The 19177-nt window shown below is 38.3% G+C and overlaps 6 protein-coding genes across 6 annotated transcripts; 3 read left to right on the plus strand and 3 right to left on the minus strand.

Annotated features, from left to right (window-relative positions):
- Positions 1-2120: 2120 nt before the first annotated feature.
- Positions 2121-4162, minus strand: LOC104801357 (cytochrome P450 78A6). Its single transcript, XM_010524599.1, has 2 exons — positions 3134-4162; positions 2121-2969 (listed from the first exon to the last, which is right to left on the minus strand). Exons 1-2 carry the CDS (start codon positions 4142-4144, stop codon positions 2343-2345), a joined length of 1638 nt encoding a protein of 545 aa, XP_010522901.1. The 5' UTR covers positions 4145-4162; the 3' UTR covers positions 2121-2342.
- A 1819-nt stretch (positions 4163-5981) lies between these two features.
- On the minus strand, positions 5982-7458 carry LOC104801359 (ras-related protein RABA3). Its single transcript, XM_010524600.2, has 2 exons — positions 6998-7458; positions 5982-6639 (listed from the first exon to the last, which is right to left on the minus strand). Exons 1-2 carry the CDS (start codon positions 7258-7260, stop codon positions 6195-6197), a joined length of 708 nt encoding a protein of 235 aa, XP_010522902.1. The 5' UTR covers positions 7261-7458; the 3' UTR covers positions 5982-6194.
- Positions 7459-8462: 1004 nt separating this feature from the next.
- Positions 8463-9512, plus strand: LOC104801361. The gene has a single exon (XM_010524602.2). It carries the CDS (start codon positions 8762-8764, stop codon positions 9290-9292), a length of 531 nt encoding a protein of 176 aa, XP_010522904.1. The 5' UTR covers positions 8463-8761; the 3' UTR covers positions 9293-9512.
- A 584-nt stretch (positions 9513-10096) lies between these two features.
- Positions 10097-12185, plus strand: LOC104801360. Its single transcript, XM_010524601.2, has 2 exons — positions 10097-10554; positions 11328-12185. The coding sequence occupies exons 1-2, from the start codon at positions 10461-10463 to the stop codon at positions 12005-12007; spliced, it is 774 nt and encodes a 257-aa protein (XP_010522903.1). The 5' UTR covers positions 10097-10460; the 3' UTR covers positions 12008-12185.
- Positions 12186-13117: 932 nt separating this feature from the next.
- LOC104801362 (ORM1-like protein 2) lies at positions 13118-14805 on the plus strand. The gene is made up of 3 exons (XM_010524604.2): positions 13118-13303; positions 13911-14059; positions 14367-14805. Exons 1-3 carry the CDS (start codon positions 13118-13120, stop codon positions 14500-14502), a joined length of 471 nt encoding a protein of 156 aa, XP_010522906.1. The 3' UTR covers positions 14503-14805.
- A 1464-nt stretch (positions 14806-16269) lies between these two features.
- Positions 16270-18398, minus strand: LOC104801363 (dof zinc finger protein DOF4.1). The gene is made up of 2 exons (XM_010524605.2): positions 18363-18398; positions 16270-17515 (listed from the first exon to the last, which is right to left on the minus strand). The coding sequence occupies exon 2, from the start codon at positions 17475-17477 to the stop codon at positions 16536-16538; it is 942 nt and encodes a 313-aa protein (XP_010522907.1). The 5' UTR covers positions 17478-17515; positions 18363-18398; the 3' UTR covers positions 16270-16535.
- Positions 18399-19177: the final 779 nt, after the last annotated feature.

The raw sequence follows: 19177 nt of genomic DNA on the forward strand, positions 1-19177 counted from the left end.
CGTTTGCCCGACCCGAACGGAGCATATATATATATATATATCTGAGGCATGTTTGTCTCTACGTTCTCCATAAATTTACAGCTAATGGCATCCAGCTTTTTAATTATTTTCAATTACAAAAAACAAAATCTTTGTTTTGATGAAAACAAACCCTGTGACGCCAAATTAATTCACATATTTGACAAATAAATATGATATTATAAAAATGAGATATGCGAATGTAAACCGTTAATGATTATATGAATAGTTCTATATTGTAAATAAACTTGACTGTAGAACAAAGAAAGGAAGTTGTGAATTCATTTGTATATTCTATATGACTGAAAAATATTTCAACTAATTATAACACATGAGACCATTTACTCTGTTATAAACACATTCATACACACACAATGTTTTTTTTTTATAATTCCAAAAACTAATGTACCATATTTTTCACACGGTTAATTCTTCATCACTCATGTCATTTTTTTTTTACAAATAACGCTACAATACATTAAATGATATTTTAAATAATGAGGGGGTACTGCTACTAGCCTCCTATACTACCAAACTATATTACATATAGTCACGCATTTCAATATATACAATATGTGAATCTCACTATTGTCTTGAAATTTTCAGGTCCCTCTCGTACCAAATCAATATGATCTTACTGTAGTTTTCACTCAACCAACTTTACTATCGATGCGTGTTTGAGGATTTATTATTTCTCTTTGACCGGATGCATATTGTTAATTTTTTGTTCCATGAAGAAAAAAAATATTCATATAATCAAATTGGATATATATGTATACTGGACAATTATTTATCTTTTGTGGAAAATTTTGTATAATTATATATTATATGTTATATTCCACATGGGAATTTGTATTCTGATTTGACTTTTCGATCCTTTCATGTTGACTGAAACAATTTGACCAACGGCTATATTTTGGTAGCGTTATCCTAGCGCTCGCTCGTTATGATGCATTAATACATAGAATTCATGCATAGACCTACAACTTTTAATTAAATTCAAGAATCAGCTGTAATTAAGGCATTTCGAATATCGTATAGATTGGAAAAAATATATAAACAGAGTAAGCAGTTTATAATATGAGAGCAAATTATGACCGACATAAAATACTTTAAATCTGTTGATCATAAAATTAACCTAATGTTGACTATATTTATTTATGTACCTAGAAAGTATGATATACCATTCGGCCATACATTATGCTTTTAAGTTTTCTTTGCTCAATTTTTTAAAATTTGTTAATTTTTTATGGAGTTTATTAAAATACTACAAGATGCAACTTATCACGAGGTACTTACTTTTTTTTAATATTTAATAAAATAATAATATTACAATAGCAAGGGGAGGGAAAGTCCATTAAAAAGCCCAATGGGTCTTCGGTCTCTTTCTTTTTCAAGTTTCGTGGATTCGAACCGCACGTTCCCAAAAAAAATCAGGGTTTTCTCTATGGTGGAAATCCACAATACTTGCAAAAGAAAGAGATAGAAGACTCCATGGGACAATGGCCACGTTTGTCTCATATTATATTTTGTTTATTAAACAAACTATGCGCGTGCACCTCTTCACTCAATAAAAGGGTATCAAATCCGGGCCATCATATTGTCTTTTGACGTCTCAAGAAAATGCCACGTTTAATTAGTTATTTTGATTATTATAACATTTATTTCGGTACTTTTTAGTAAATACCCATCGTACAAACAACGTCATTTATAAGAATGATGTTTTTTTTTTCCCTTAAAAATATGAATGATATTTACATGGTTTTATTATAGGGATTGAAACTAAAAAGATCGATATTTTAGTAGAGAAACATTGTAAATACGTTCACATCAATTATTAGAAAGATTCACTTCAAGAGATAAAGGTTCTTCATCGACGTCTTCTCACCAAGCACGTTACCCGAAGCATCAACATTTATGTCCATTACTTCTGACAAATATTTCTTTACATACAAAAAAAAACATTTTTTTTTCAGATTCTGCTTTGTTTCGGACACTATTCCTGTTTAGTTGACATATCTTACAAACTTGGTTTGGTAATTGCGATTTTGTAATAATAAGTTTATTTTCGGTGGGAAAAAAATTAATTGAAAAGGAATAAATATGATAAACACACACGAGCACGTATATATTATTAACATGAGATCATATCACATACATATATTACATCAAGTTATTAATAACAGGCGAGTGATTATGATTCATCGCATTAGTTCCACACACGTTTTTGGGTTTGGCTCACACTATTTATTTATATATGTACGTGATCGGTGTTTTTGCCACGTTTTTTTTTTCATAAAACACCCATGCAAAGCCATGCATAATTATGCTATTATACGCCTGGGGCGCACTTTAGCAGCGAGAGGACGAGCCATCTCGCACGAGAGCCTCAGAACCTCCGACAAGTCCATGGGGTTCGCCACGTCACTCGGCAGCCACTCAAATTCATGCAAAAGCGTCGCGACCCAAAACGACACCGTAGTAAACCCAAGATTCTTCCCGGGACAGACCCGTTTGCCCGACCCGAACGGAGCCAGCCTCAGATCCGTCCCGAAAACCGAGAACTCGGCTTCCCCGTCCTTAGAGATGAACCTCTCGGGCTTGAACTCGAGCGGGTCCTCCCACACGTGCGGGTCACGTGCTATGGACCACATGTTGACCATCGCTGTGGTTCCCGCCGGCACGTGATATCCGTCCACGTTGGTATCGGTGACGGAAAGGCGGGCCCACGAGAGTAGTGGGCCCGGAGGGTGAAGCCTGAGCACTTCTTTGATCGTGGCCGTTAGATACGTGAGAGATGGAACGTCGGACTCATCCACGGCTCTTGTTTTCCCGACGACTCGATCAAGCTCACCGTGGACCGTTGATTGGACCTCTCCATGCATAACAATACGCGCAAGCACCCACTCGATCAGAACCGCCACCGTGTCCGTCCCCCTGAATATCATTTCCTTTACAAAACCAACGTTGGTGGCAAAGTTATCATCCATAACATGAAAATTGCATTATTGAAGAATCTCAATGCGTAAAGGTAACATTTTTTTCGTACCATTAAGGTTATGTTATGTTATCATAATCTACCCGTTTAAGAGAAAGAAATTTTAAAAATACGTACCCAAAGAACGGCTATCATATCGGGTTCACATAACTTCTCAGGACCTTGAAGAGACAACAATACGTCAAGAAAGCTACATGCGGCCTCGGACGCCTGAGCACGGCGTTCATGGATGATCTGGGTGACGAACTGGTTAACTCTTGGTACAAGTTGGGAGCACCTTAACCGGATCTTTTGGAAGTCTAAACCGGCTAACCAAGGAAGATGGTCGGTCCAATTCAGCATACCAAGCAGATCGTACCCCTCCTCCACCAAACCCTTCAGCTCTTCCACTTCTACGCTCTTACCCTCCAAACCATATTGTCTCCCGAATACCGAACCCATCATGTTGCTCAACGACGCCGTTTTGAGCACTTCACGTACCGCCAACGCGGTTTCAGCATTTTGTGCGTATGCGTTCACCATCTGCGATGCAATCGCACGTCTCTGCTCCTCAGCGCGTTTGATCTGCTTCGGGTTGAAGAGATGGTTCGAACCAATTCGACGAAGGGTACGCCAGTAATTTCCGTTGGGAGCGAAACCCATGGCCCGATTAAACATCAAACCGTAGGCCGTCTCATCAACCGGCCGGTCCGCGAAAACCGGGCTGTTCAGAATTTCCTTAGCCACGTCGGGGTGACACGTCACAACCACCCTGGTGTCTCCGAGGCTGAACGCCATGAGCCGCTTGGCATTTTTCTTCTCGGCTGCCGCCGCGATGCGGTGGTGCGCCACATGGCTTGACCGGAGGTTCATGCTACCGGTTAGAGGAAACCCTCTCGGACCGGGAATGAATTTCTTGGTTTTACCGGCACCGCACAAGATACGGGAGGAAAACCGGCTACCGAAAAAGTATTTTCCCCAAGCTGGACCGCCCGGGTGAGACCAGAAGAATACGGTTAAGGTTAACCAAGCCAGGACAGTCACAATAACCAAGTACGCAATGTTTTCTTGGAAATAGACATTGCATTTCGATGCAAGAGCAAACACCCACAAGTTTTCGATTTCGGTTTTGATGTTTGACGAAATCATATTCTAAAGTTTTTTTTTTTTTTTGTGGTTTGGTATGTGAATGAATCGGGTCTTGTAGAGTTGGAGCTTATATAGAGGCGAGGACATTGCGAATTGAGCCAATCAGGACTCGCGAATAATGTGATAATAACGTTGGTGGGAAGTGGAAGAAAAAAATTCTGGACGAGGGGTATATGCCATGCATGGTCATATATATGTCACCATATGTTTGGTAACATCCAATTAATAATATTCCTCGCAACGGTTTTAAATTAACGGGGCATTTTATCCGGTATAACATCGAGATGTACGTACATCTGTCCTTTTTGTTTCCAATAAAAAAAACTATCCATGCGTTACTTATATATAGTTTTGTTATTTACCAATAAATGCTTCTAAAATAAGGGAAGTTAACATATAATCCAAACGAAACGGCGTCACGAGTTCATGTGAATATTGGGTGATTTTTCTCTTTGGTTTCAAGATTTGGTCAAATAGCAAACAAAATATTGCTCGCGGTTAATGTAATAAGAAGCTTGTCGAGTTTAGCTCCATAACTATGTCGTCCTTTCCACTTGCTATAACAATTTGCGAGCATATATATATATATATATTCTCCCATCTCTCATCAATATCCGGTCATAGTTTTACGATATGATGAGAAAATTATGCGATTGGACTACATCTTACATATATAATATAATATATATTATATATATATATATATGTATATAACAGAAATAATAACGTGTGATAAAGTGAGTATATATGAATCTTTAATAAAGTAAATTGCATATCTAAATTAGTGCTTAAAAAAGCATATGGAAGACCAAGTCATCAACAACAGAAACCCCACGCTACCGAAACTTTTTTCAAAGATGCTGCGGGGTCCTTTTTTTTTTTGGGTCGTCTTGCAACTTGACTTTTCCGCCAACCAAATTGCTCCCCTCTTGTTTGTTTTTTTGTTCATTTTTAATGTTTCTAAAAATAGGGACCAAACGGTACACTAGACTTTCGATTTTGGATATATAATAAACACTCGTTTATATCATTATATGGTACGTATATATATATATATTCAAGAAAATCTTACACTGATTAAAAGTTGTATCGAACGGTATTAACTTAAATTCCAATCGGGTTTTGGTTTGGTCGCTTTAATTCGCTAAGAATCTTATACCACTAGATAATTGGATGTTTCATTGTTCATTTTTTACAAGATTTTCGGAATAATTTATTGGATTTTTATTTCGTAAGATATGAAAAAGTGTGTGTGTATATATACACACATCATGTATAGGTTTATAGATAAGATCACAAATGACGGAAGTATAAAAATATCCAATATTTCTCCCCTCCATATATTTTGGTAAAAAAATAAATTTAGTTTAAAAAACACCATGGTGAGAATCAATCCTTTTATTGAACATGTTTTGCACTTAGTGAGATGTATCTAAACCTAATAGATTATAGTCATTGAATCAAATATAATCAAAGAGCTACTTTCCAGATCATCTGACTAATAATATAGAAATAAGTGGCTACAAAGGCATTTACGTGGAAGATTTATCATGAGACATAAATTTAAATCAGTATGTTGGCGGACATGTAATAATTAAATTAATGTGGATGGGAAAAACTATATTTATGAATCTTATTGATCTTTAAATTTTTAATTTGAAAAGAAAAACCCAAGTTTGTGATTGGAGCACTTCAACTTATTCGAAGGCAGCAAAAGAATAATATCTTAAATTGTTGGATTATGTCCTGATTCTTACGTGACACTTACAGTTGATGTCAGCTTCCGTTCATTGGCCATCTTAGTTGGTCCTATAAAAATATCAAAAATAAGCTTTAATCACGTGGCTGTGGTAGTAATGACAATAGCATGAACGCAGCTTATGGATTCCTCCTCGTGGCTATATGGGCCTCTGTTGGGCCATAAGTTCATAGATTTGGGCTTTACATCATCAATAGTATTTGGGCTCGATTCCAACCAAGGCCCGGGAAATGTATATATCCATCGACCCGAACCAGATCCGTTGTTCTTCGAGTCAAATCAAAATTCAAATCAACATGAGCACGAAGACAATTTCTTAATCTCGCTGATCTCGAGATCCGACCCGGAGATCACGTCGATCTTCGACCCGTCGAGCTTCACGGCGGCGGATCCGCCGGAATCAAGGGCTTTCCTGGAGACGACGGAGCTGAATATCTCGTGGAGGAGGCGGAGGAAGGCGGCGTCGACGTTGCCGCCGCTGAGAGCGGAGGTCTCGGAGAAGAAGAGGCGCTGTGTCTCGGCGAACTCGACGGCGTCCTCTGTCGGGACGGCGCGGCGGTCGGCGGCGAGATCGGCCTTGTTTCCGACGAGCATCATGACGGCGGAGGGGTCGGCGTGGGAGCGAAACTCCTCCACCCAACGCGCCACGTGGTCGAAAGTCACGCGCTTCGTGATGTCGTACACCACCATCGCCCCCAACGCGCCCCTGTAGTACGCACTCGTCACCGCCCTGTACCTACTCCCCTCCAAATTTTCATATATATATAATTATGAAAAAAATAAACCTTACAATATTTCAGACAGTCTATAGCAGAAGTTGTCAACTCTGTTATTTTAATTAGTAGCTTAATTAAATTAGCCTTGAAGAGTAGAGTATGATCACGGTCAATATATTACCCTGTTTCCCCTCGGGTAACTGAAAACAAACAAAATTTACTACTTCTATATATATGTATATATATTGACGTTTCATTGCTACTGCAAACTCCATGGATCTAGGAAGATTTGTAAAGAACGAGAACATAGTTAAATATGCAGCCATGATAATACACATGCATTCATTCAAATAGCAAAATATGGAAGAGAAAGTGTACCTCTCCTGACCTGCGGTGTCCCAGATCTGAGCCTTGACGAGCTTCCCATCAATGGTGACCGTACGTGTCTGAAACTCCACTCCTATCGTGGATTTGGAATCGAAGCAGAACTCGTTTCTTGTGAATCTCGACAGAAGCTGTGTTTTTCCGACCGCCGAGTCGCCGATCACCACGACCTTGAACACATAATCTATCTTCTCCGGCATCTCCATCACCGTGCCTTTCTTGTTTCCCGGCGACTCTCCGTTCATCTCCTCGTTCATCTTTAGGAGAAGGGTTCTTTGTTTTTGTCTTCTTTAATGGAAAGTGGTTTTGGGGAAGAAAAAGTTTGAAACTTTGAGATGTTTCTCGTGGCTCTTAGCAAGTGGGAGCAAGTGAAAAGGAAAGGGAAAAATGGCTGAACGAACAGTGACTTGTAAGTAATAATCATATGATGTTTTGTTTTGTAGCCTTTATATATAATATACATTTATATAATGATATCATGTGGTTTATAGTATGGACCGACCCATACGAGTAAGCAGTAAGGTGTAGTTACGAAGAATTTTTCAGGCCGATTTCGATACTAATTAATATTTATTCAATTGAAACGATGCTTGGCAAATCATAACACATGGTATTGGTAATGCATCGTTACATTAGGGTTTTTTGAAGCACAAAATTAATCTAATAACATGTCCCTTAAATTGCGGACGAATGTCGTAAATGGGTGGGTCAAAGGCACCTTTAAAGATGTCTAGCAAACGATTTGATTGATATTGGAAAGATGTGAATTTATGAGAGTAATTGATTTATTATAAGAAAAGTAATTACTAATATATAATTATCGGAATGCATGCCGAATCACTTAATACGGATATTTTTTTTTATAAATTAGTTATTCTCATCGAACACTTAACTAACAAATATTTTAAATATGCGATTTCAATATACCTTTTACCAATTTAGTGACTTTTTTTTCTTCATATGAGAGCACAAGTTTTCTATATTTTCACCAGTTCTATACTTTTTTTTGTGTGTGGTAAAACTGTAAAACAGTTCTATACTTTTATGTAATGATTATGTTAGTTTTTATTATTGTACGAACTCGGGGGAATATTAAATGTTTTAGCATCCACAATTATTATTGCAGTAGTGATGTTACAATGTGATCTTAACATTGATTGTTTTCAACTTTTAGAAAAGAAAAAAAAAAGATTGAAATCAGAATAATTAAAAGCTACTATTTAAAATATGTTCCTAATATTCCGATTCATGTATATATATATATATATATATATATATATTAAAATGCGTGTATGTGTTTGCATGTGCATGCATCATTGTGAGCCATAAACTAATTAAATATAAGGAAACACAATGTACCATATTTTGTCGTTGGGTAATGAATGAAAGAAAAGAAATCACATTTAAGTTTTTTTTAACGTGTAGCAAAAAAAAAAAAGTTTTTTTGACGTACGGTAGCTGGATATTGAATATAGTTGTGGGCCTTTGAACAGCCCAGTACATGAGTGTAAGTTAGATGGGCCGTTCTAGGGCAGGCACCGACAGATCTTGGCCTATGAGATCTCACGAATCTACGGTTATAAATTACATTAGTGTATGTCCATCGAATGTTATTTTGCTTTTGCCCCTTTACCATATAATTTATAACCGTAGATTCGTGTGTGGTCCTTGTAATTCCAGAATTGCCCATAACGTGATCCACTGTGGGGTGGGTGGGTGGTCAATGTCCAATAGGCCACGTTTCGTTCATCTCCCCCAATGGATACTCTCTCATCTGTCACATCCCTGAACCTCCCTTCTCTTCAACCGCCGCCGCCTAAGTCCTTTTCCGGCCGCCGCTTGCGACCCTCTGCCACCGCGTCGGCGGCGGCTGGTCCACCAAAGTCATCGTACGTCGTCTCCCTCAAACCCACAGATTCTTCCCTCTCCTTTACCCACAAAAACCCTAACTTTCCAGGGCACGTATCATTCTCATGCGTGAAGCCGAAATCTCATCGGACGCACGAAAAGGCGGCGTCGGGTTATGCTGCGGCGCTCGTGAGCGTCTGCCAGTCGAAGAATTGTCTCGGGAGGACGCGGGGAGATGTTGTGAGATTGGCGGAGTTTCTCGAGGGAGAAGGAAAGGGGGAGGGGGTGAAGGAACTGGTAATGGAGAGGGGTGAATTTGGAAAGTACATGAAGGGTTTGGTCAAGATGCTGGCGGAGAGGGGTAGATTGGGAATTCTTGGGGAAGTGTTGGAGGAGTTTGAGAGAATCTGTGATGAACTTGTCGTTTGGGTTTCTTCATGATCAGGTTACAGGTTATCGAATCTGCAGGTGTGATAAACGATTTAGGTTCGAGTATTTATACAAAAGTTGAAAGATTGTCATGTACCTCCATGAATTGTATGATCTGCCACCTTCTGGGTTGACGTATATGACTGTTCAGTCCTGCATATCTGCCTCTTTGATAACCCTGCAGGGCTTTTAGCCGCCTTTAACATGATAGACCACTGCTGGTTTAGTCTTTCACCACGCCACGCCTCTGCTTCTTTTTTTTTTTCTCTTTTAACAGCCCTACACGTAAATGCAGACACTCAATCACCAGGAATTTTTCTCAAGTTTTTCGTGATCTTACATCACATATTCATTCGGTATATCTTTTAATCTACACTCAATCAATTGGGCGTGTAATCCGTCATCCATGTCTAAATCATATATATAACCTTGAGTCTAATTGTCTCTCTTGATTATCAAAATAAAGAACCACTTGAGAGCATACATATTTGATGTTACTACAATAATGGGATTAAAGTTTTATGAGATATCTCCTGGTTGATGGTAGTTTATGCTTTAAATGTAACGGTTTTATGAATTAAGACAAAGTCAACAATGATACAATTTCATCGGGTAAAATGAGTTTGAAATTGACAAACGAAGGGTTTTCACATGACAGTTGTGATAATTAAATATATTTAAGCAAGTAATGATTGCACAAGTTCCAAATCCCCGGGGACTTTTTTTTTTTTTTATTTAAAAAATCTTGTAAACACAGGAAAGAATCCGAGGATATCCCCCGTAGACAAAAATCCCTTGCTTTGACCTACTTAACGAAGTCGTTCTCTACGGCATCAGCATACATATATACGAATAAGACGGCAATACGCATAATTACGATAATACCCTCACCGTGTATTCAGGTCAAAAGCCCCGCAACTCCAGCAATCGTAATCAAGAGACGTTGGTCCCAAAGATTTGTGACTAACGCCGTCAAGATTCCGTAACGGGTAGTTCAACAGCGCCCGTTGATTTTCCAATCACACCTCTCCACCTCCGCCACTTTTGCTCCTCCGCTGACGTCAGATCTCCGCCTTGGGGTCCACCAGGGTAACACCGTTACTGCATTCCCAAAAGCAGAAGAACAACCCGACGAAGCTTCAGCAGCAGCGCCAGCCCGTAGAGAGAGAGAGAGAGAGAGATGGGTCTGCTGACGAACAAGGTGGAGAGAGAGAAGCTGAAGCCGGGAGATCACATCTACACTTACAGAGCTGTGTTCGCTTATTCTCACCACGGTACTAGATTTCTTCCAAGTTCATTCCTTTTTGCTATTTTGTCTGTCGATTTCAAGATAATCATGTTGGTCTTTTGGAGGTTGTCGTCTGGAATTTCTTCAATGTGGTTTCACCTCTTTTGGACTTTTCGTTTTCTGGGCTTATTTTCCTTCTGCGACGTTTCACTTGGCTAGTGATTATGCTTAGATTTGTTATCTGCCGTCGGTGATTGTGGCCATTTCTTTGCCGAAGTTATTGACTTTTCTATTGTGGACCTTGAAAGAGTCAATTTCCCCCCTTCTTGTCTGGTTGAAAGTTGTAAGCTTGTCGAAGTTAAATTCCAACTTCAGCGGATGTGAGTTGTGCTGTTTTGTCTGAAATCACAGATTCTATATCCATGTTGTTACGCGTCCTTTTGATGTTAATGATGCTGACGCCCTCTCCTGGTACAGTAGAAAGGACGTTTATGTTCATTGACATTTTAAATGAAGAAACCATTTGTATTCTTCTGGTGGGTTTGCAGATGTGCCTCACCCTTTTGATTACCATTTGATTTGCGTTAAAAGGGGTTTGCTTGCTATGGTTCAGTTCTTTGAGTTGATCAACGTTCTTGATTCTGTTGTAATGAGCATTAATTCTGATTGCTTGGCAACTCTTTGAAAGACATATTATCTGGGTTTCTAAATGTTCCGAGAACGGTAGATACAGTCCTAAAACATTGTATATCGACTTCTAGTTACTTTTTAAAGATTGTGATTGAATTTGAAGTTGGTTTTCCATTTGAAACATTGCAGGCATCTTTCTCGGCGGATGCAAAGTGATTCATTTTAGACCTGAGCAAGACCTGAACCCACCACCAGAGTCTTCTTCTTCTTCTTCTGGTCCTTACGATTCCCCTGAAGGTCTTTGTCCGACTTCTCCTGACTGTGGATTTAGACAACCGAACAGTGGAGTAGTCCTTTCTTGTCTGGACTGCTTCCTCAAGAATGGCTCTTTGTATCTCTTTGAATATGGAGTCAGCCCTTCAGTTTTCCTTACCAAAGTCCGTGGGGGCACATGCACCACAGCATCATCCGACCCACCTGAGGCAGTGATCCACAGGACAATGTACCTTCTCCAGAATGGCTTCGGAAACTATGACATCTTCCAGAACAACTGTGAGGACTTTGCCCTCTACTGCAAAACTGGTCTTCTTATAATGGACAAGCTCGGTGTCGGAAGAAGTGGTCAGGCCTCTTCTGTGGTGGGCGCTCCTTTAGCCGCACTTCTCTCTTCTCCCTTCAAACTGCTGATTCCAAGCCCTGTAGGGGTCGCTACTGTTACTGCAGGCATGTATTGTATGAGCAGATATGCTACTGATATTGGTGTTCGGAGCGATGTGATCAAGGTAGCAGTGGAGGACTTGGCTCTGAACCTTCTCGATGGGAAGGCTCTTGAGCAAGGCGAAGGTTCGGAGACCGATACCGTCGGTTGACAGAGATTCCATTCCTGACAATTGGGGAGTAAGTACATAATGATTTACCATAGATCAGTTATCGGTATGAATAAAGATAAAATCTTGTTCTCCCTCCACTTCGTTGCTCCTTGTGCTCAACTGTGATGGAACCATGCCTTAATATCTAAAAATGTGCGTTTCATCTTTGTGTCTGAAATGTTCAAGATCTGTTATCTGGCGCCATTTTTAAGGTTTCTTGAAGGTCTTTGACTGCAGAGTTCATCTCAAGCAACAGGAAAATACACATATTGGATGATTTTCTTGAGTTCTTCATCATGGTATTTGGTGGCTAACTCTCTCTGAGATTTTCGAAGAAGCTGAGGCCGAGTTTTCATGCAGGCTTTTTCTTAGATGCCGAGGTCGAGTTTCCATGCTTGGATTGGGTCAAAACGAAACCTGAATCGATCTTCTATGACCCAACAAGCAATTGGGCCCATAAGAATATATTATTTAATTGGGTCTAAAATGTGAAGCCCAATATTATATTAGGCCTCCATTAGAGTCTTCTACTTGAGATAGAAGGCCTGAAGATAAATCCCAATTAGATGCTAAATGTATATTTTTTTTTTCAATTTACTCTTTAAAAAAAAAGGATATGACCAATTACAAAAACATTTGCGATTTATCCCTTCCTAATAATAATTTCCGCTTAGCGAAAATCACATCCACTTTTTTTTTTTTTTTTTTGGGTGTAAACCATTATCATCGTCGCGGTCCTTGTCATCATCATCTTCTCAGCTTCGCCTTCACATTCCGATTCGCCCACGAAAGCTCTTAGTAAAAAGCAATCGTTTTTCATCTGCACAAAAGCGAGCCCACAGAGATAGGGAAGCACCTAGTTTGAACCCCAACCAATCTTAGGGAAAAAAAATCCCCAAAAGGAAAGGATTTTGGGAATTGGTGTGTCGAATCCACGTGAAAATATCATATTTTTTGTCAGAACCCGTAATCGGGATCTTCGCCGGAAGGAAGAAGAATCATCCAAGGTTTTTGATATTCGATCTGCTCGAAACAGCAAGCGAGAGACGCTCCCTATTCTTCAGGGTCGAGATATTTTAGGGGGTTGGATAATAAATTAGGTGAAGGAAAATGGCGAATCTGTATGTGAAGGCGGTGCCGCCGGCGGATCTGAACAGGAATACGGAGTGGTTCATGTATCCAGGCGTGTGGACGACATATATACTTATACTCTTCTTCGCTTGGCTTATTGTTCTCTCCGTCTCCGGCTGCTCCCCTGGCATGGCCTGGACTGTCGTCAATCTCGCTCACTTCGCTGTAAGCCGTATTCTATAGAAAAATGGACGCTTTCATCCTGATACGTGACGTTTGTGGGTACTTTTGGTGTTTTCGCTCTTTAATCGGTTGGGTGCTTTATTCTTTCTGGGTTTCGGATGCGAGTTTGATATCTTCTGATGAGTGTAATGTTCCATCATGTTGTTAGATGTGATTAGGGGGTTGAGATAGTGAATGCTTAGAACTACGAGTACTCGTGATGTGGTTCGATTCGGATTAGGATGCGATATGTTCTGCTTTCGTTAGTTGCAGAGGGAAATTTTGTCACTAGGATGCATCTCCTGCTTGAGACAAATGAGAAGTCAGTTCTTGGGTTGGGATATGATCAGATGATGTTCATATAAATCCAGAAGTATCTGTGCCATGAATTGAACATGCTTTCTGGGAAAGATTTGCATGAGGAGTCACTTTGTCTGAAGCCTTTTTTTAGCACAAAGGATGTCGGAAAATTGGATAAGCGGATGGCTTATGATTGGAGTTCTTGACTTTCAAATCAAAAGTACTGCTCAAGTTCTGCTGCTGTAACCGTGTTGAAGTTTTGTCCTCTGCAAGATTCAAATGAATGCTACGTGGGTTTTGCTTTCCTCAGGTGACTTATCACTTCTTTCACTGGAAGAAAGGAACCCCATTTGCAGAAGACCAAGGAATATACAATAGCTTGACATGGTGGGAGCAGATGGACAATGGCAAACAGCTTACACGCAACCGAAAGTTTCTTACAGTTGTTCCTGTTGTGCTGTAAGTCCTACTACTCATTGATTTCATCCCCTAAAACTTCACTTGTTTCTCTGATTGTTCTGTCCGATTATGGGCTTGATTGTTCCACTGTCCTTTTCTTCGACCGTTTTGAATGACGGAGTAAAATTTTCGCTTTAGTAGTAAACTTGGGATTAAAGCGATGTTGATGTAGTAACCAGAGGGCTTATTAATATTAAACCCTCTATTTACTGATCCAAGTCTGTGAATTGGTTCCTGTTAGAAAGTGCATTGGGCATGTTCTTCCTTGAGCATAGATAACGTAGCTCTCCCTCTCCGGCATGAACAGGTACTTGATAGCATCTCATACAACAGACTACAGACATCCGTGGCTGTTCCTCAACACTCTGGCTGTGATCATACTTGTGGTGGCCAAGTTCCCTAACATGCATAAGGTCCGCATCTTCGGCATCAACTCTGACTAGTAAGGGGAAAGAAAAAGGAATAGAATCCCACTGGTGATGGATCTGTTCTCTTCTCTGAAAAAAAAAAAAAGATATAGTCAAAGAGTAAAGTTTGTGTATAGAAGGAGGAGGGGAATGCTTCTTATATGCGTAGAAAGAGAGGCTGTCTTTTTAAGGGTTTTAAAGAAAAATATGCGCATCTTTTCTTGAATTCTTGAAGCTGTGTCATATTTTGTACAGAGACGTGTAAATCGCAAAATATACAGTTACTACCCGTCATCATCATCATATCATTATTCAGTAAGATTGGAATTTTTACTATTATTCTTAATTATTATGTTTATGTTGTTGTTGCGAAACTGAACGCGAGAACATAAAAAGATTGGAATTTTCTTATTATTAGAGTCATCTGACATATATGATTTTATAGGAGACAATCCATTAGAAAACTTAATGACAAAAAAAAACATGAATTTTGTGTATTTGGTAAATAAATACACAAACTTTCATTTTGGTAATAAAATACATCAGCTTTTATATTTTTAGTGCAAACATCTACGAACACTAACGACGTCAAAAAAAATAACGGAAACATTAATACGTCATGTATAGTTGTATATAAATATCATATCATTTGTTTAATAAAATCATGTCATTAATTATGTTTAATGAATTTATTATTAACTTTGTTTAGTGACTTTGTTTTTTGATGTTTAAAATATAATATATATTATTAGTGAATTTATTTATAAACCTTGTTTAGTAATTTTTTTTTTGATGTTCAAAACATAATATATTTGCATTTCAAGGGTTCCACTTTCCATATATATTATGTTTTGAATATCAAAAAATAAAGTCACTAACCAAGGTTAATAATAAATTTATTAAATATAATTAATGACATAGTTTTATTAAACAAATAATATGATATTTATATACAACTACACATGACGTATTGATAGTTTTGTTATTTTTTTGACGTTGTTACTGTTCGTGAAAGTTTATACTAAAAAGATAAAAGTTTGTGTATTTTATTACCAAAATAAAAATTTATATATTTATTTATCAAATACATAAAGTTCATATTTTTTTTTTCATCGACCCTTAGGAAAAAAAAGAGGGAAACCAAGTGCGAACATAAAATAAAGAAAGGACAAAAACAAGAGACATGAGAATAAATAAAAATATTAGGAGTAATTAATTAAATATCGAGAGAATCCCAGTGGGCATGTAAAGAAATTGAGTGTTTTGATTTGGAACTAGTGATTAGTTGGAGCAGGTGCACTGTCTATTTAAATTAATGCCATCACACCCATATATTATATTACAAATATCATTCCTTGGACATTTGGTCGTCTTCGTTTCCAAATCAGACTTTGGTTTCTTCCTCCATCATCCGCACCACAATAAGCTAATTGTATTTTTTTTAATCTCTTTCTCCCAAAAAATAATTATATTTCACTTCCTATTGTCGTCACGACAAACAGAATAACACCCAACAAAATTTTTCAATATATATATATATATATATGGGTGTTATATTATTAGTGAATGAGAATAAAAGAGAAATACATATGATATTAACAAACAAGTTAGGAAAGCTGAGCTCTCAGTAATATTGATAGACGAATTCATGAATAACACACACACAAACCATATGCCCACTCACATCCACGAATCTTCTATCCAAAACACGCAAACCTAGAAGTAGAACCCCCAAAAAAAATCAGCATAAAACCCCAAAAACTTAACACTAGTCTTCCTAAAAACACCCACCAATAAAAAAAGGAAAAAAAACGGAAGCCTACATATACATAATATATATGCCACTGTACATAACACAAGTATGTTAAATGGTACTAAACAACGAGGCAAAAGGAGACTACAAGTGGACAAAGACAAGAAAGCGAACAGGAAAAAGTGGGAAGCAATCATGCTCCCAACGCGTCTCTTCCGGGTCTGAGATTCGAAAATCTTATGATTCTGTATAGTTGGTAACTGTATCTCCTTTGAAAGTTTTTGATTTTTCTTGTCTTCTTGATTACTCGTCATCATCACCACGTTGGTCCACCACCCAAGATAATCCCACTCCAGAGCTCATTGCTTGATCCGCCTTGTCTCTTGTTAGTAGCTTCATGCTTCTGGAGATCATGGCCATAAAGATCTTGAACGCGATCATCGTGACTTGTTGTCGTGGTCGCGGTCGGGATAAGCTGTTTGATGTCTTCGTAAGGGAACATGACCCTACCCCCTCCATTAACAACACTGTTACCAATCTCCTCCTGCCCATCCAATGAAAACCCAAGACTCCCTTTGTTATCATAATCTTGATGGAACTGGATCATCCCCGTGCTCGGTCCGAGCCCCCCCGGGCCGAAGAGGCAGATCTGCCCTCCCGAGGGAGACGTGCCAAGAGGGCCGGTGAAATGGCCGAAATGACCCTGGCCACGCGTGCTTTGCATGGCGCCTGAGAAGGAGAGGTTGAGGTCATGGTGGTCAATATTCTTGCTAGGGTTTTGCAGGTGGGCTGATGATGACGATGAAGGGAATACAAATGGAGGGTTGAGATCAGGGAGGATCTTGGCCGTTGAAGGAGAACAAGAAGATGAAGGGGATGATGTCATGATGGTTTGTGGAAGCTTCTTGGACTTTCTAGAACCTCCGCCGACAGGAACATTGCGGAGAGAACCGCCTTCGGTCCAGTATCTACGGCAAGTCTTGCACAAGTACCTTGGCTGTGACAGGCTGTAGTTGTTGTAGTAACAGAACTTGGTGTTTGTCGAGTTGCATCTTGGACAGTTTAGTGGCTCTTGTGGTCTTGTCATCTTCTTCTGATCCAACATTGTTGCTGCTGCCGTTCTTGCTGAAGATGCTGCTGTTCTTGCTGCTGCTGTGATATTACTGTGGTACGGATTATTATTATTACTAATATTATTATTGTTAAGAGCCACCTGCGGATGATACTGATCATGATGATGATGATGATAATGATCCATGTGTGCCAGCTTTACTCTCTTGCGCGGTAATTAAGTTCCTATAGTAAATTATGACCAAACCCTCATGATGAAAAGAACTTGAGAGGATTAATTACGATCAACCCTCATATAAGAACTTTTGCAGAATTAATTATGATCAGCCCTCATAATAATTCAAGAAGAAAATTCCGGTTAAGAAACAATCCAATTCTGTGTAGAATTTCATGTAAGTTCTGATTCCAGATCCAGCTCGGAAAATGGAATCTAACTAAGACCTACGTATAAATTTTTTTTAAAAAAAAGGAATATAAACAAGATAATATCATAGGAACAAATATATATAACAAAGGGTCATGCAAATATATATACATATAGGTGCCTTTTTCTCTTAAACGTTTTTTCTCGGTGGGAAATCATGGTGTTGAAGAAAATTAACGAAGCAAACAGCAGAGCAGAAAAAGACCCAAAAAAGAACAAAACAAGAGTTAGATTAATCCAACATGAAAGATCAAAGATAATCAGAAAGTAATCACTTTCTCATAAAAAAAAAAAGTTGAAAGCAAGAAACCTAAATGAAAAAATAAAGAAAGAGAATGATGATATATATATTCACACAAATATTTTGCATGAAGAAATTTTTTTTAAAAAAAAAGAGTTTTGAAGAACAAATCACCTAAAGGGCAAACATCTAAAGGGATTATATAAAAGAAAAAACGCATCTTGTTTCTAAGAGAAAAAGATGAAAAGATGTAAACCGGAAAAAGCGAAAACCCTAATAAACCCAGGAACTAAAAAGCAAAGGGAGATTAAAGGGAAAGGGCAGGGAAAAAAAGGTAAAAGGAACAAAAAGAGAAAGCAATTGCAGAAGAAACAAAGAGAAAGAGAAAGAGAAGAAGATCCACTGACCTGTTCTGCAAAAGAGATGACTTCAGAGAGAGAGAGAGAGAGAGAGAGAGAGAGAGAGAGAGGAACGAATGTCTTTAGGCTGAAACTTTAGAAGTGTTGGGTTTCACTTTTATGGGCAATTAGTGGTGTGTTTGTTTTGACTATCTTCCTCTCCTTTTTCTTTAATTTTATTTTAAAACTCTATAACTTCCAATTTGAAACATATAAATTATGTTTTTAATACTCTTTTTCCATATAAAATTTCATATATTACCAAATACCGAGTCTATCAAATACCGAGTTCCATATCGCACTGAATATATAAAGAAATTCGAATTTCAGACAACATCGCATCTTGCATGGTGTAGGCAACTGTTTAGCCTCTAGAGGAACTTTATTTATTTGATTTTGTGACATTTTTCGACAAACACAATGAATATATGACGTGCGTAATTAGCCAAAGGGTGTGAAAACATCGACCCACTTATTTCATAAGAGAAAACAAATTGATACACTTGTATACGTTAATCCCACAAAAAACCTCAAACTTATTAAAATGTTTTATATAAAACCATAAACTTGCAATATTCCAAAAAACCTTTGAATTTAGTAAAAACTTGTACAAAAATTACAAACTTACCATTTTATTTCATATAAAACCTTTGACTTGTTTGACCAAAAATTTTATTGATATGTCATGACGGATTGCTGACATAGCGCCGACTGAATTGTCACGTCAGAGCACGTCATCATTTTAAAAATTAAAATTAAAATTTCTAATTTTTGGTCAAATATATATACATATATATTTGTATGTATCTTAAGTTTGTAATTTA

The sequence above is a fragment of the Tarenaya hassleriana genome, unplaced genomic scaffold (assembly GCF_000463585.1).
Source record: "Tarenaya hassleriana unplaced genomic scaffold, ASM46358v1 Cleome7, whole genome shotgun sequence".
Classification (NCBI taxonomy): Eukaryota; Viridiplantae; Streptophyta; class Magnoliopsida; order Brassicales; family Cleomaceae; genus Tarenaya; species Tarenaya hassleriana.

Bases quoted from the DNA above. Each gene is read 5' to 3' on its own strand.
- LOC104801359 (XM_010524600.2), bottom strand. From the start codon at position 7,260: ATGAACGAGGAGATGAACGGAGAGTCGCCGGGAAACAAGAAAGGCACG. The intron at 6,640-6,997 runs GTACACTTTCTC...GGAGGGGAGTAG, and splicing joins GACACCGCAGGTCAGGAGAG to GTACAGGGCGGTGACGAGTG.
- LOC104801362 (XM_010524604.2), top strand. From the start codon at position 13,118: ATGGCGAATCTGTATGTGAAGGCGGTGCCGCCGGCGGATCTGAACAGG. The intron at 13,304-13,910 runs GTAAGCCGTATT...TGCTTTCCTCAG, and splicing joins TCAATCTCGCTCACTTCGCT to GTGACTTATCACTTCTTTCA. The intron at 14,060-14,366 runs GTAAGTCCTACT...CGGCATGAACAG, and splicing joins ACAGTTGTTCCTGTTGTGCT to GTACTTGATAGCATCTCATA.
- LOC104801357 (XM_010524599.1), bottom strand. From the start codon at position 4,144: ATGATTTCGTCAAACATCAAAACCGAAATCGAAAACTTGTGGGTGTTT. The intron at 2,970-3,133 runs GTACGTATTTTT...GGTTTTGTAAAG, and splicing joins ATATGATAGCCGTTCTTTGG to GAAATGATATTCAGGGGGAC.
- LOC104801363 (XM_010524605.2), bottom strand. From the start codon at position 17,477: ATGGATCATTATCATCATCATCATCATGATCAGTATCATCCGCAGGTG.
- LOC104801360 (XM_010524601.2), top strand. From the start codon at position 10,461: ATGGGTCTGCTGACGAACAAGGTGGAGAGAGAGAAGCTGAAGCCGGGA. The intron at 10,555-11,327 runs GTACTAGATTTC...GAAACATTGCAG, and splicing joins GTTCGCTTATTCTCACCACG to GCATCTTTCTCGGCGGATGC.
- LOC104801361 (XM_010524602.2), top strand. From the start codon at position 8,762: ATGGATACTCTCTCATCTGTCACATCCCTGAACCTCCCTTCTCTTCAA.